This window comes from Cetorhinus maximus, chromosome 6 (assembly GCF_964194155.1).
Source record: "Cetorhinus maximus chromosome 6, sCetMax3.hap1.1, whole genome shotgun sequence".
In the NCBI taxonomy this organism is placed as follows: domain Eukaryota; kingdom Metazoa; phylum Chordata; class Chondrichthyes; order Lamniformes; family Cetorhinidae; genus Cetorhinus; species Cetorhinus maximus.
In genome coordinates this window covers 127667837-127681935 of record NC_135884.1, presented here as the reverse complement: position 1 = coordinate 127681935, position 14099 = coordinate 127667837, and the positions used below count along the sequence as shown (strand labels likewise).

Genomic DNA, 14099 nt, shown 5'->3' with positions numbered 1-14099 from the left:
CCTTGGTTAGCAAAAACCTATGCATTGGATTTAAAACTATTAGTTGGGCTAAGCATGCACTGCTTTTTGTGGCAGACAGTTCCATAATTTTACCATATTTTATTTGAATAACAGTTTCCTGACTTCTCTCCTGATGTCTGATTTTAAGATTATATCCCCCTTATCTTGGTCTCCCCCTGCAGCTGAAAAAGTTTCTCTACTCCAATTCCTTTCAAATTTCTAACTGCCTCAATCAATTCACCCCTTAACCTTCTACATTCCAGGAAATATAAATCCAATTTATCTAAACTCCTCAAAAATTGGTTTGGGTGGGAGTCCTTGCTGCCTGCAATCCATTTTTACTACCACCCACCAGGGTGAGTTAAAACTGGCCTCAGCCCACAGGTCAAGGGAACAGAAAGGTCAGCCAGAATTATATATATGTTTGGTTACTGGTTGAGGACATGTTTAAAGTCAGCTATGATCACTAAAAGCAAAAGCTGACAGACAGCTTCAAAAAAGCTGGCAAAACCCCCAAAAAGCTGACAACTGACAGCAAAAGCTGTATCCATGGTACACTAACCTCTCAAGTCTGAAATGCTTGGAACAGTCATTTCAGGATTTCAGAATTTTCTTGATTATAGAATGATGTTACAATGCCTAACCACAAGTGTGTAAACCAGAAAACACCATGGATATATCCAAACCCATGACCTCTACCATCTAGAAGGTCAAGGGCAGCAGACACATGAGAACACCACCACCTGTAAGTTCCCCTCCAACCACTCACCATCCCGACTTGGAAATATATTGCCGTTCCCTCACTGTCACTGGGTCAAATCCTGGAACTCCCTCCCTAACAATACTGTGGGTGTACCTACACCAAAGACTGCAGCAGTTCAAGGCAGCAGCTCATCACCACCTTCTCAAGGGCAGTAAATGCTGGCCTAGCCAATGACACCCACATCCCGTCAAAGTGAATTAAAAAACCCACAAAATACTGCGGGTGCTGGGGATCGGAAATAAAAACAGAATGTGCTGGAAAAACTCAGGCCTGGCTGGTCGATTCCAATGAAGGGTCATATTGGACATGAAGCGTTAACTCTATTTCTCTCTTCACAAATGCTGCCAGGCGTGAGTTTTTCCAACTCTGTTTACCATATATACAAAAATATTTACCCGAAACAAAAAAAATGATAAAAACCATTATAAAAGCAGTAATAAAAATAGTTTTACTTATCCAAATACTGTATCTTCCAAGTTTCTTCCCCCAAAGTGTTGTACTAAAACAATGCTTGGGTCCGCTTAAAGAATTTCCAGACAACTGGCATTTCTGAACAATAGATTTCGGGACTGAAGAAGAAGTTGTTCCAGTGTAATTGGATTCTAACTGCACTGACAAATCTTTGATAAAGACAGCCTATGTTCCTACCATAATATTTTCATTCTCCCCTCCTTTTGTAAACTAGGTTTTGGTTTATATTTTAACTTATTGATGGCACAGGGTGTAGACCAGGTTGCTAGTTTTTCTTTTTTGATTTCTGTGAACTATCAGCTGATTACTGTCACAAAAATCAGAAAACTGAGATTGAGAAATGAAACAAACCAAATTCAAAGAGTACTTGAAAAGGACAAAGTCTCGAGTGCTATGCAAAGTGTTACAAATATGAGGTCTATAAGATTATGTTTTGGGATTGCCCTTAGGGTAAAATGAATGGGGCTGTGTGACCTGTTCTGAGGTCTGCCCAACAATAGGCCTGGGTAATGTGGCTGTTAAAGTTTAAAGGGATGCCCAGGTTCTTTTCTGGAAAGAAGATACAAGTTCTTCACACTAGGAGACAATGGAACAGACGTGCTTTAAACTGTCCAATTACTTCCAAGATAAAAAGAGAGTTGGGGTTTCAAAGATAGCTAATCAGTATTTCTACCTGGATAAGAGGCCCTTGTGATTCATGTTGCCATGAGAGGAGAAATTTCTAAAATATTTGAAATCTCAGACAGGTAGCCTGCCAGGGTCTGGAAGAGGGGGACCAGCTAAATACCAAAAATCTCCATGGCTCATCATGCAGGAATGCAGATGGGAGCTTGTGCTCTGATTGTAAAGACCAAATTCAAGAGGCTTTCAAACAATGCTGGAAGATTTGTCTAACTTGCACTAGAGGGAGAATCTTAAAGAAAAGGGGGGTAAGTGTGTTGTTATTCAGCTGACAACAGTTCAAATAAGCAACGTTATCCAGTATGTTTTACGATTTAAGTTGATGTGCCATCTAATGCTGATATGTTATAACCTACTCAGGGACCAAGAACAACTAAAACTTATATTTATATAGGGCTTTTAACAAAGAAGGGTCTCAAGGCACTTCACAGGAGTATTATAAAAACAAAGTATGAGGCCTAACCACATTAGGAGATATTAGAACAGATGACCAAAAGTTTAGCCAAAGAGGAAGGTTTTAAGGAGTGCCTTAAAGGAGGAAAGTAAGGCAGGGTGATGAAGAGGCTTACGGAGGGAATTCCAGAGCCTAGGCAATATAAGGCATGGCCACCAATGATGGAGCAATTATAATTGGGAATGTACAAGAGGCCAGAGTTAGAGGAGCACATATCTTGGAGGATTGCAAGGCTGGCAGGGATTACAGAGGTAGATAGGATGAGGCCATGGGGTGGTCTGAAAACAAGGATGAGAATTTCAAAATCAAAATGTTGCTTGACCAGGAGTCAATGAGCACAGGGGTGATAGAGGAATGGGACTTGGTGTGAGTTAAGACATGGGCATTTGGATTACTTCAAGTTAATGGAGGGTAGAACATGGGAGAACTACCAAGAGTGCTTTGGGATAGCCAAGTCCAGAGGTAAAGAAAGCACAAATGACCAAACAATATAAACTTCACAAGAACATTGCATTACACCAAGAACAATGTGATAAGGCTGAAAAAGTTGCACAAACACAAGTTTCCTCAGACAATAAAGTACTTTATAACAACTGTAAAGCTTCATAATTTTTTCATTCAGCATTAAACATTGATAACTTATTTTGATTCAATTCTCATTTTATTGCTTTTATTCTCCTATCAAAATATTCTTCAGCAAGAATAACAACATGGGGACATACTCCTTGCCCTCTGGCCATCATTTTCTGCAGCTGGTCACTACAGGTTTCCCATGGCAATGTACTATGACTTGATTTTGCTACTTTTCTGGCCACCTGTCAGAATTGAAGAGTTCTTTTTTGGTGTGGGGTGGAGTGCAGGGGAGGGGGTGTGGAATTATAAAGATGAAAATTAACAGACTACATAAATGAATTCTACTCTTCCTATTGTCATTTTGCTTTAGGTCCTACACACACCTACATCAGTGACTGTCTGCTCAGTATTAACATCCCAAATCAATCTTGAGTTTAATCACAGTATTTGAAGCCTGTGACAATCTACAAAAGGAAAAGCCAAGAATGATTATAAGTAAGGATATAATAGGTTTTAAATAAGTAAAAAGGGGCTTAAAAACCTATACATTTCTAACTTTACCCAATTCTAATGAAAGGTCATAGATCTGAAACATTGGACTGAATTTTCATGGTGGTAGGACTGGAATCCTGCTCTCACACCAATCAAGGACAATTAAAGCAGTTTAAAAAAAGTGCTGGTTAGGTTTGGATGTCGACATCTTTAAAAGGGATGCACGGGTTACCTGGATCTTCAGAAACAGATCAGCTGAAGGGAAGCAATTAAACAGTGGGAAGCCAGTCATGGCCCTCTATGAGGGTCAGCAGGGCAAAGGAGAACTCAGCACTTGGTAAGGTGGTGCCCTTAGTGCTGCACAAGTAGCAGGAAGCATGGGCACTCAGCACCCAGGCACTGAACAGGGTGGCAAACCCCTGGCTTTGCAGGGGCAAAAGAGCAGAGGGTAAGGCTGTCAAGGACAATTAGGCAGCCACCCGCCAAGGAGGAAGGCTCCAACTGGCAATAGGGGCACAACCATCAGGTTTTGGGTTCAGTGGCAATGAAGAGTAACAACTTCCGCAGGCACGGGTGAATCCTCAAGCAGCAGGAAGGTACAGGACAGGAAGAAGGGGCTGGAAAGAAATGGACGCCATACCCTCTACTGCCAAACATGGAACTATATGGAGATGAACAAAACCCAATGCCTCAGGAAATTGCGACTCTTCTCTCCAATGATCACAGATATCAGTACCCTTGTTGCTGAAGACCTTGCACCATTGGTTACGATGCCCTGCCAGTAGCCAAAGTCATTGTGGCCTTGCACCTCTTCACTTCAGCTACAGCCCTTGGTATCATCTTGCAAGCAGCTAGCTGCCCACTACTGCATCTTGAAGGTTACTGATGCCCTCTTTGTTTGGGCTGGACAGTACATAAATTTCACAAGAGATGTGGCCTCACAGGGTCAGCAGGCACTGGGTTTCACTTCATTTCACTGGATTATCTCAAGTTCAGGGCATCTTCGATTGCACCCATGGGGGCATCAAGGCAACCAAAGAATGCCCACTCAGATTTATCAACAGGAGGGGCTTTCACTCCTTCAACATTCAACTGGTCTACAACAAGAGCTTCCTACATATGTGAGCTCAATTTCCTGGCAGTGATCGTGACTCCTTCTTCCTCTGGTAGAGGAGGTCGCCTCAGATGGATCCCAGAGGACAAGAGGTGTGGGCCTCAAGGATGGTGAGGGCCTGAAACATTAGCTCATCAGAGAGGAACAAGAGGTGAGAGAGGGGGAGAAAGAGGAGGCAAAGTGAGATGACGCTGAATGTGGGTTCCCTGCTGCATGATCAGGTGGTCTGCTCCTTCCACTTCTCCAGGAAGAGCACCACTCTCATCTTCTTCATGGCCTCCAACATAATCCAGGTCAGCAAAAATGAGGCAGTTCAGCCTTGGCCCGGGTGCCGGGCCTCCAGCTCTTCTGTGAAATCTCATTTCCTTCTGATGCTGTGAAAGGTTTTGGCACAAACTGCAGATCTCTCCCTCAAGAAGAGTCAGCAACCAGCGATGGCCCGAGTGTGATGCCTAACATGGGTTCCACACTTCGTCTGATTCATTCCCATTCCCACCCGCACTGGCTCCAATCGGATAGGCAGCCAATTAAAGCAAAAAGAAAACTTAAACCATAATCAGCTTCCAATTGGAAGCGTGTTTCTGACCCTAAAACAAACCCAGCTCCTCCTATTTCCCCATCCCCATGGCGGAATTTCGCTCTATTGACCGTTTCTTGATGCTGCTGCCGATTTCCAGAATTTTACGTTTGCTTTTAAATTTTAGATTCCCAGGACCTGCAGCCTTTTTGTTTAAGATTAAAATTAAACCCGATTAAATCCAAACTGACCTTTGTAACTTTGGACCAACACGTACAAGAGTTCAGTTTAGGCTCCCCCACACATCCTGCCATAGAAAACATTAGCAGTCTCCAAAAAAAAGTCAGCTGCAATACCTGAACCCACACATTGTAGAGGCCGCACAGGCAGTTTAATTAGAGAGCTATTTATAATGATTATTAACTCAGTCAACAAACAACTTGTCCGACAGCGAACTCCAGCGGCAACTCATCGGCAGACATCCCCTACCCCGCACAAACATGGCCGACCGGCTGGCTGGCTGGCAGCTAACGTTGTTGTTGTTGTTGTATTGTGCTACATCAATTTGTTTTCCCCCCCCTCCTCCCGTGATCCCTCACTTCAAAAGGGACGGGGCATAGTTCCATCATCTCATTGGCTAGCTTTACCGGTGACGTGTGATGGTGCCACAGTTCTGATTGGTCTACAGCAGTAACCACGGGTGACGGTAGGGAGCGAGGGTTTCACTGATTGGCGAATCAGGCACTTGCTGTGAAGCTCCAGCCAATCATCGCGGAGCGATCGGAAGGCAGGCGCGTGGGGTGATTGAAGGTGGTGGTGGAGCTGATTTGACAGCGGCGGCTGCCTCCCATCGATGGCTGAGGACAAGAGAATGTTCCTTGTGACTTGCACGGCCCCTGTCAACATTGCTGTGATAAAATACTGTGAGTATGGATACTGAACTCAGCAACAGGCTCAGTCCCGGGGTCCTTATTCTCCTTAATACACCTTTGTGCCAGCGCAGCTACTTCTACTGGTAAAAGCTGGAGTGTGGAACTAGACAAACTCTTTCAAGAAGCTGGTACAGACACGATGGGCCGATTAGCCTCCTTCCATGCTGTAAGGTTCCATAATTCTTCATTGGCTGCTTGCACCACATTACCTCTGTCTCTCCCAGAGTGTAAAATGTGCAGTGCACTGTCACCTAACTGCTGAATTTGGGCTTTCTGCAGTGTGAGACCAGTCCCCATCTCTTGGGGTTAACGGTAGCTGTAATCTCAGTTCAACTGATGCAAAATGAACTTCTTCATTTCGAAATATCAGCCCCCAGGTAATCTGGTGGACTGTGTTTAACTTCCTAATATCCGTATAAACTGATGGGGCAGTTGGCTTCTTACTAATATTTAAAATTACCTACATTCTAAGCACATAATCACATTGAAAATACTTTGGAATTGGAAGTAGAACATGGCTTTGCCAAATATCAAATTGTCACTTCGGCATTGCAGATGGCTTTCTGATGGTGATTGCAGAGAGTTTCTTTTATGCTCAAAACAAAATAATTACATTATCTAGATTAGAGGTTTAGAGTTAAAAAATATTTATTGTTTAACTGTTTCCTTTCATTGTATGCACTGGGTTGCTATATTTCCCTGGAAAGTGAGGTTGGAGATGGAATGGTAGGTTGCAAGGATAAAGGGATCATGGGAGGTTTTAAAGAGGCATTTAGTAGTGGAGAAAAGAAGTGGGGGGTTATTATTGCTGTTCAGGATGATTCTGAACTAATGGATGGTCTCATAAGAGGAGAGAGATGGTGCTTGTTGTGGACCAACCAGAACGGGTGATGCATGGTCCAGCCAGTTGTCCACCATGTTTAAGTCTGCACCTCATTGTACATGAGGGAATGAATAGTGAGGCCATACTAGGGGAATGTAAACATTTTGGCATGACAGGCACCAAAGTTACAAGTGAGGGTGGTGAAGCTGATGGAAAAAAAACAGAGTATTATGGTGATTGGAGGGTGAAAGACTAGGTGGATGGGAGTTTGAAGGTGCGGTTGTACATGTCATGAGGAAGAGGTTTTTTTTCCAGTAGACATGGGAGGAAGTGGGATTGAAAGGGGGATAAGAGTAGTGTGTGGTAAGGGAAACAGAAAATTGGTTAGAAATGGCCTTCTCTGTGATCAAGATCATGGAAATTGACAGATCCAGTGAGGTAGCATGATCAAGGGGGCTGGCTGTGAAATAAGTAAGAAAGTTTAGGAAAAAAAGGGAGAGAAGTGAATTAATTCAGAGGCAGGGCAGGAGGAACTAAGATGGAGCTTGCAATCAGCAAAACGGAGGGGTCGCTAAGTGTAGAGTCTTATGGCAGTATATCTCGGTGAAAACATGAGGTGTGGTGGTAGAGAATGAGGATTTTAAAGGAAATATGTGGGAGGTCGAAGGTGGTGAGGCTGTTAAAGAAGGAGGGCTACCAGAGAAGTAGGGGAAGGGACCTATGTGTGACAGTGATTCGGGCTGCACCACCACTATGATTATTGAGCATTTCAGGTTTAAGACTAGTCAGAATGCAATGCAATCATCATTAATAAAGTTGTAGATGGAAAGGGCCTTAGCCATGAAAAAATGGGACATTCTGGAGGGATGTTTACTGCCCCTCTGGCAGAGCCCAAAGAGGTCAGTGATGGGTGGGGTGATTGGGACTTGAAGAAGGTCGGTGAAGTGAGCCCCATAGTGCAATAATAATGGAGCATTTGGGGTTCTGCCTATAGGTAATGCCACAATGGGTTCAGAAAATTCCAAGAGGCAGAGGGTGATAATATATAAGGCAAGAGAGTCAGACTATCAGGCATAAATAGAAATTGGTGAAAAACAAATTTATAGTAGGTGCCAGGAAAGATTCAATGTCTAGTAATAATAATGATCCAATAAGAATCTAAAGCTATTTTACTTCTTGCGTGTAGGGGGAAAACGAGATGAAGAGCTGATTTTGCCAATTAACTCCTCACTAAGTGTAACACTACACCAAGATCAGGTAAGGTTTGAGACTATAAAGACTTATAAAGATTAAGGCTAGGGTTGATGAATGACGGAGCATCTGCATGTCCAAACCTGAATCCCATTCTTGTTTGATATTTGCATTCTGCTTTACCTTCCAGCTAAACAAATCCACTGAAATCCACAGATGGCCTAATGGCTAAAGATGCCATCAATTGTTTCTAAGCCGTACAAACCAGTTTGATCCTTGGCCTGTGCTGAATTAACTGACCACAGCCAGGGCAGCAATTGAAAGCTATTGGCCTCAGGTCCTGAACAAGACAAGGGACAAGTCAAACAGGGTTTTCCTGCTGGGTAATTATCTAATGACACGTGCTGGAAAGTGTGTATGTGTGTGTGAGGACAGGCCTGGACTCAGTCATGACAATGACAGTCATGCCATTGCTCCCGTTCTAGCCTTGCATATGGAGAATGGCCACTTGATTGAAATATTGGTAGTTCTACAGCAAGGCTCAGTGCCTTGAGGAGGAGGAGGAGAAAATTTTAGCACAATTCCAAAAAAATACATTGAATGGATTGGTACAAAATGTAGTACTGCAGCTTCCTGGTACTGGACCATTTCTGAATAAATTCAGTTTGGTTCCTTTAATGAAGGAACCTGAAAATGTATATAGATGAATTGTTTGGTGACGGTAATGCTCTTTCTTTGAAATCTGCATATTTCTGAGAGGAAATAAAACCTGTCATTAATACTTGGAATTTTAAAAAACAATACAAGTAGAAACCAATAATGTCTGAAAGTGGTAAGTACAATGTTTCTGTCATTTGAATGAAAAAAAGACTGATTCATTTTATAGATTTTGTTCTGCAGCTCGGGGTCAGCGTCAGGCAGTTTCAAGTCAGGTTGGTATGGGTCTGACAATGCTGAATTCCACCCTCAATCTGAATATTTTCTAGCAAAAGTTGAAACTCAAACTCAGAAGAGCAGGTTAACATTTCGCTTCCTACACTATTACATTTTTGACTTTTGGTAAAGATTGTTGAATTACTTTTCTTTAGTGTGCTTTTATTGAATGGGAGCAGCATTCAGGTGTAAGTTTCAGTTGTGTAACTTTCAGTTCTGGACCCACAGTTCAGACGAGCTACAGACACATTGGGTATGGGTGCACTGTCGCAAGCTTTATAAATTTATTAAGTAAATCACAGTTTGTACAGAAACATGAAACATAATAAAGTAATGCAAACACTTAATACAGTCAGTTCACTCTGGAACACCAGCTTGTGATCCTCCACTTGACTGCGGAGCTGTTTCTTGACAGTAGTCTATCTTCTTCCTGCTCGTCTTCCTTGAATTGCACACTGTGCTGTTGAAAGCTGGTGTTCATTAACCCTTTCTAGACACAGCCCCTGTGCATGATCAAATAGTGTTCCTGAACTCCCACTTAGTTTGGGCAGTGCATGTTCTGCCTCGGATTGGTTTCTCCAGGGCGATGGTCATCTACTGATGTCGCTTCCTGTTATCTCCCATTTGGTTTCCTAAAGTGTAATTTACTTGTAGGATAGTCCCTCTCATTGTAGCTTTTTCTATTATTATTTTGTTAAATTTTATGGCCTATCTACTAAGATAAGAGGTGTCCAAGATAGTTTCTGATCAATATTTGGGCTGAAGTGCCTAATCGATGTATAGGTATCAATATTGTATTGTCCTGTAGAGTCCTCATTAAGGCAGGTGCCTATCAGTATGTTTTGGTTAAGAAAACTGCTTGCTGATGTATGTTTTTATAGTGGCAGCAAGTGCTTGGAACTAAGTTAATTATAAGAGTACAAAGTGGCACACAAGAGAATCCAACCATTGCCCCTTCAACATCCACTCCCTCCATCACTGACACAGTGGCAGCAGTGTGTACCGTCTACAAGATGCACTGCAGCAACTCACCAAGGCTTCTACAATAGCACCTTTCAATCACGCATCCTCTACCACCTAGAAGGATAGGCAGATGCATGGGAACACCAGCACTTGAAGTTCCCTTGAAGCCACACAATCCTGATTTGGAAATATATCACCATTCCTTCACTGTGGCTAGGTCCAAGTCCTGGAACTCCCTCCCTAACAGCACTATGGGTGTACCTACACCACATGGACTGCAGCGGTTCAAGAAGGCAGCTCACCACCACCTTCAAGGACAATTAGGGAAGGGCAGTAAAAACGCTGGCCTGGCCAGCGACACCCACATCCCGCGAAAGAATTTTTAAAAAACAGCCTTAAAATAATTCGGAAATTACAAAGTTAGTTCATACATAAAATCTATATAGAGTTTGTATAAAATCAGTGCATAAAGACAATTAGTATTTTAAAGCTGAGGTAGCAGGATACACTTGTAAAATAGAGCATGATACATGAATAAGTAGTAAGTCAAAGAATTACACAGCTACAAAAACTGATCACAGAACATTACAGAACCAAAGTAATACATAGGCCTGTCATTTTTTTTTTGAAAGAAAGTGACTACTGCTCTTTTAAGACACTACAAGTTAAAAGGCTAAATTACTTAAGACATAAGGCTGAAGGTTTGAAACCTCACAGCTGTTTTCTTTAACAATAGGGTTTTCCAATGAGTACAACTGATAAGTGTTAATTGCTGGGGAGTGTAACAGTTCCATGCTCAGATTTGCTCAACCTTGACTGACTTCACAGCACTTGCTCTGTAGCTAAACCATAAATGTGTAGCTTTGTACTGGCCTCGGACCATGTGGCATGATAATGTCCTATGTCACTCACAATAAGAGGTTGTGGTGAAAGAATTAATCCAGGCTGGGCTTTTGGTTCAAGCTGGTTTATTTTCAAGACAACTCCTTGGTGCTACTGACTTCTAAGTAGCTTCCACAAAAAGTGTTCCAGCTGTATCTTTTTATTCTATTTAGATGGGATAATCAATGCCCATCACCTGTTTAACTAGCAATTGGTTTTAACAAGGTGATTGCCATATTAACAGATTCCCCTCTTTTACTTTTAAATTTAAAACTAAAAAACTAAAGAACATTTTTTAAAAACAAACAGAAGGAAATAATGTCACCAATTTCCACACCCATAATTCCTGAATTTCTTTTGCCACATATATAAACAATTATAAAACAAAATAATTTTTCTTTATTGCATCATTATAAGACACCCCTCTTCCAACACATTTAATAATTTTTTAGAGCAGGCACTTGTTTTCATGAAACAGTCTAATTGTTGGTGACTTGTCAACCCATTTTATCTTAGAGATCTCTCTTCTCTCTAACATCTCTTTTATGCTGGCTAGGTCTATTCTTAGCCTTTTTCCTGTGACACTTTTCGTGGAATGAACGTTGGCCCAAGGAGACCAGTTATTGACATAACATTCTATGGGCAAATGTTTCCCACATTGCCCCTTATATAATATTTCTGTCAGTATATTGGAGAAGTTAGCCCCCATATCTAATGCTTCTACCAAGGCCAGCATTTCAGCAGCTAAGGTACTTTTCACTACCCTTTTATTTTCTTGGCCTCCCAAGCCAGTAGGCAATGCTTATCATTCTTTCCCACCAAGAATATGATAAACTCTGCTGTGCTAGAGTACCCATCTGGAAGATTGGCATGTGAAGCATTGCTAAAAATGACCAACCTCACCTTCTGAATCACCCAAGGCTGCAAACTTGAGCACACAGAATTTAATTTTTTAAAAATTTGCTTGCTCTCAGAATGTGTTCAACTGTAGCATGTTTCATCATGGTACTCAGCTCCAACACATCATAACTAGCGTCAGGCCTAGTCTGAGTGCACAACCAGTTCAACTGCCCAATCAAGCTTCTGAATTGTTCTGTTTCTTCCTTGGTAGCAGGATCCTCTTTATGTGAGGATCTACCATGAGTTATTGGGATAGGATTAACATTTTCTACATAAGATTGTTGATTCAATGTCATTCCTAACTTGCTCTGCTTAATGTCTAAACCTAAGGCCCCTGAAGCCCAACTTACGACCTGGAATTCCTTCTTTATCTTCGATTACCCATTGTTCAAATTCTACAGAGCCTCCCCACAGGAAATCATCGACATGCATGATAAAGATTCCAGCTAGTTTCTCTTTATGGTACCAGTAGAACATCGCGGGATCTGCCTTTAACTCTCTGCAACCTGTTTTCAACAGGACAGACCTCACGGAAAAATACCACACTCTTGATGCATCATTATATTTCACCTTTCTCCTAACTATACTCAGTTCTGCCGAAGGGTCATGAAGACTCGAAACGTTAACTGATTTCTTCTCCACCGATGCTGCCAGACCTGCTGAGTTTTTCCAGGTAATTCTGTTTTTGTTTTGGATTTCCAGCATCCGCAGTAGCTTTTAGCTTTTTGTTTTTATCATAAACACACTTGTTCAATTTCCACAGCTTTCTTTCTACATCACCAGCTTCTTTAGGTGGTTTCAAAAAACTTCCCTAGAAACTTCTCTGTAAAAACATAGCCTTTATATCAATCAATCTGCACTCCCAGGAATAGGATGCCAAAATAGCGAAAAAAATCTTCAAACTCACTTTCCCCACAGTAGGCGAGTTCTTTCTGACATCCTGATCTCCTAGTCTCTCTTCAAAGCCTTAGGTGCCTCGGGCTATTAATCTCACTTTGGCCTTGCATATGCCATCTGGGAGTACCTTTTCTGTACAGATCCATCTGAGATAAAGCTGGCTGTCCCCAATCAGGTGTTTCAGAATATACCCCAAATTCCTTCCAACTTTCTAACTCTTTGTTTGGCTTCCTTTATCAGCTTACTTTCCAATTTATTAGCAGCTACTAGAATCTCACTTTCTGGTCCATTGTCAGAACTCATACTGCGTATTCTGGGTTTCCACATCTTTACCTCGGTTTGCCAATCAATAGGTCTTGTCTCCTGTCCTTCATCCTGCACATTTAGCCAATGTTTGTATTTACCAGTGGTCTTTCCTGCTCTCCTTATGATAGTGGCATCCCTCCACACGCTGGTCCCTTCTGGCATGTATGTTAACTTTGTTCCTACTTTGTTGCCCTTTTGGACTACAGGATTGTCGTATACCTCAGCATTATTTTGTTCATAGTCAGTCAACCCTGTATGTGCCATCGTCTACTCCTCATTACGACCCAGTGTATGTGTATGTGAAGTGCATGGTGCCTCCTCGCATTCTATGTCCTGTTCAGCGCCTGTAAAGGTATAGTCAGTACCAATTAACCGTGAAGAATGAATGCTAACAGTTTGATTGACGTGTTGCACAATTACTACTTTCCCATCACTCCCTATTACCTTGCCAGGTCCTTTCCATTCTTTCTGGCCTTCCCTTTTATAATATACCATATCTCCTTGTCTAAACTGTATTCCTCATGGTCTTATGCAGTGCCGTGGTGGTGTCTTGCAATATTTAAGGCAAATTTTACACTGAGCAGTGATTTGTTCAATAAGGTCTTCATATCCTTTATCGAACACTCCCACATCTCGAAGTAGAGCCTTCAGTTTCTGTGGCGCCGGATGTACAAACTGTCTATGTAATTTCCAAGTTATCTTTTTGTCCACCAAATTTTTATTCTCAGCAGTTAAGAAAACTTCATGAACTTTGATGAGAAATCTCTGGCTTCCTTAGTGGAAAACAGTAATGGCCTGACCAAGTTAAATGTAGATCCACATTTTTTTCCAAACACAACTGCTCTATCATTCTTCATGCCTAGTGTCATCTGAGCTGCCTTCATTGCAGATCGACTCAACAATAGCAGTATCTCACTAGAAACCACATCAGTACTGATAAACAGATTGATCCCTGCTATCTTATAAGGGAGGACCACCCATTGAGGATGTTAATGTATTGCCATCTCTGAACCTGAAGCAGGGAGAGCTTTCATACTCCTTGAGCTTCCCCCAGTCTGCCTCATCAAGAGACTCCAGATAGCAGTCAAGACAGTCCATGCCACACACTGTAGAAGTGCAACCACTGTCCAGAACTGCAAAGTTGAAGGAATCTGCCATCAAGATACTCATCACCGGATTCAAACTCAGTGATCAATACAATTCCATC

At 42.0% G+C, this 14099-nt stretch overlaps 1 protein-coding gene across 1 annotated transcript in view; it reads left to right on the top strand.

The window, feature by feature from the left end:
- The first annotated feature begins 5843 nt into the window (after positions 1–5843).
- Positions 5844–14099, top strand: part of mvda (mevalonate (diphospho) decarboxylase a) — a 40300-nt gene continuing 32044 nt past the window's right edge. The window contains exons 1-2 of the mRNA XM_078544471.1: positions 5844–5988; positions 8007–8077. Of these exons, the coding sequence (XP_078400597.1) occupies positions 5919–5988; positions 8007–8077 (141 nt within the window). The 5' untranslated portion in view covers positions 5844–5918. The remainder of the gene's footprint in view (positions 5989–8006; positions 8078–14099) is intronic.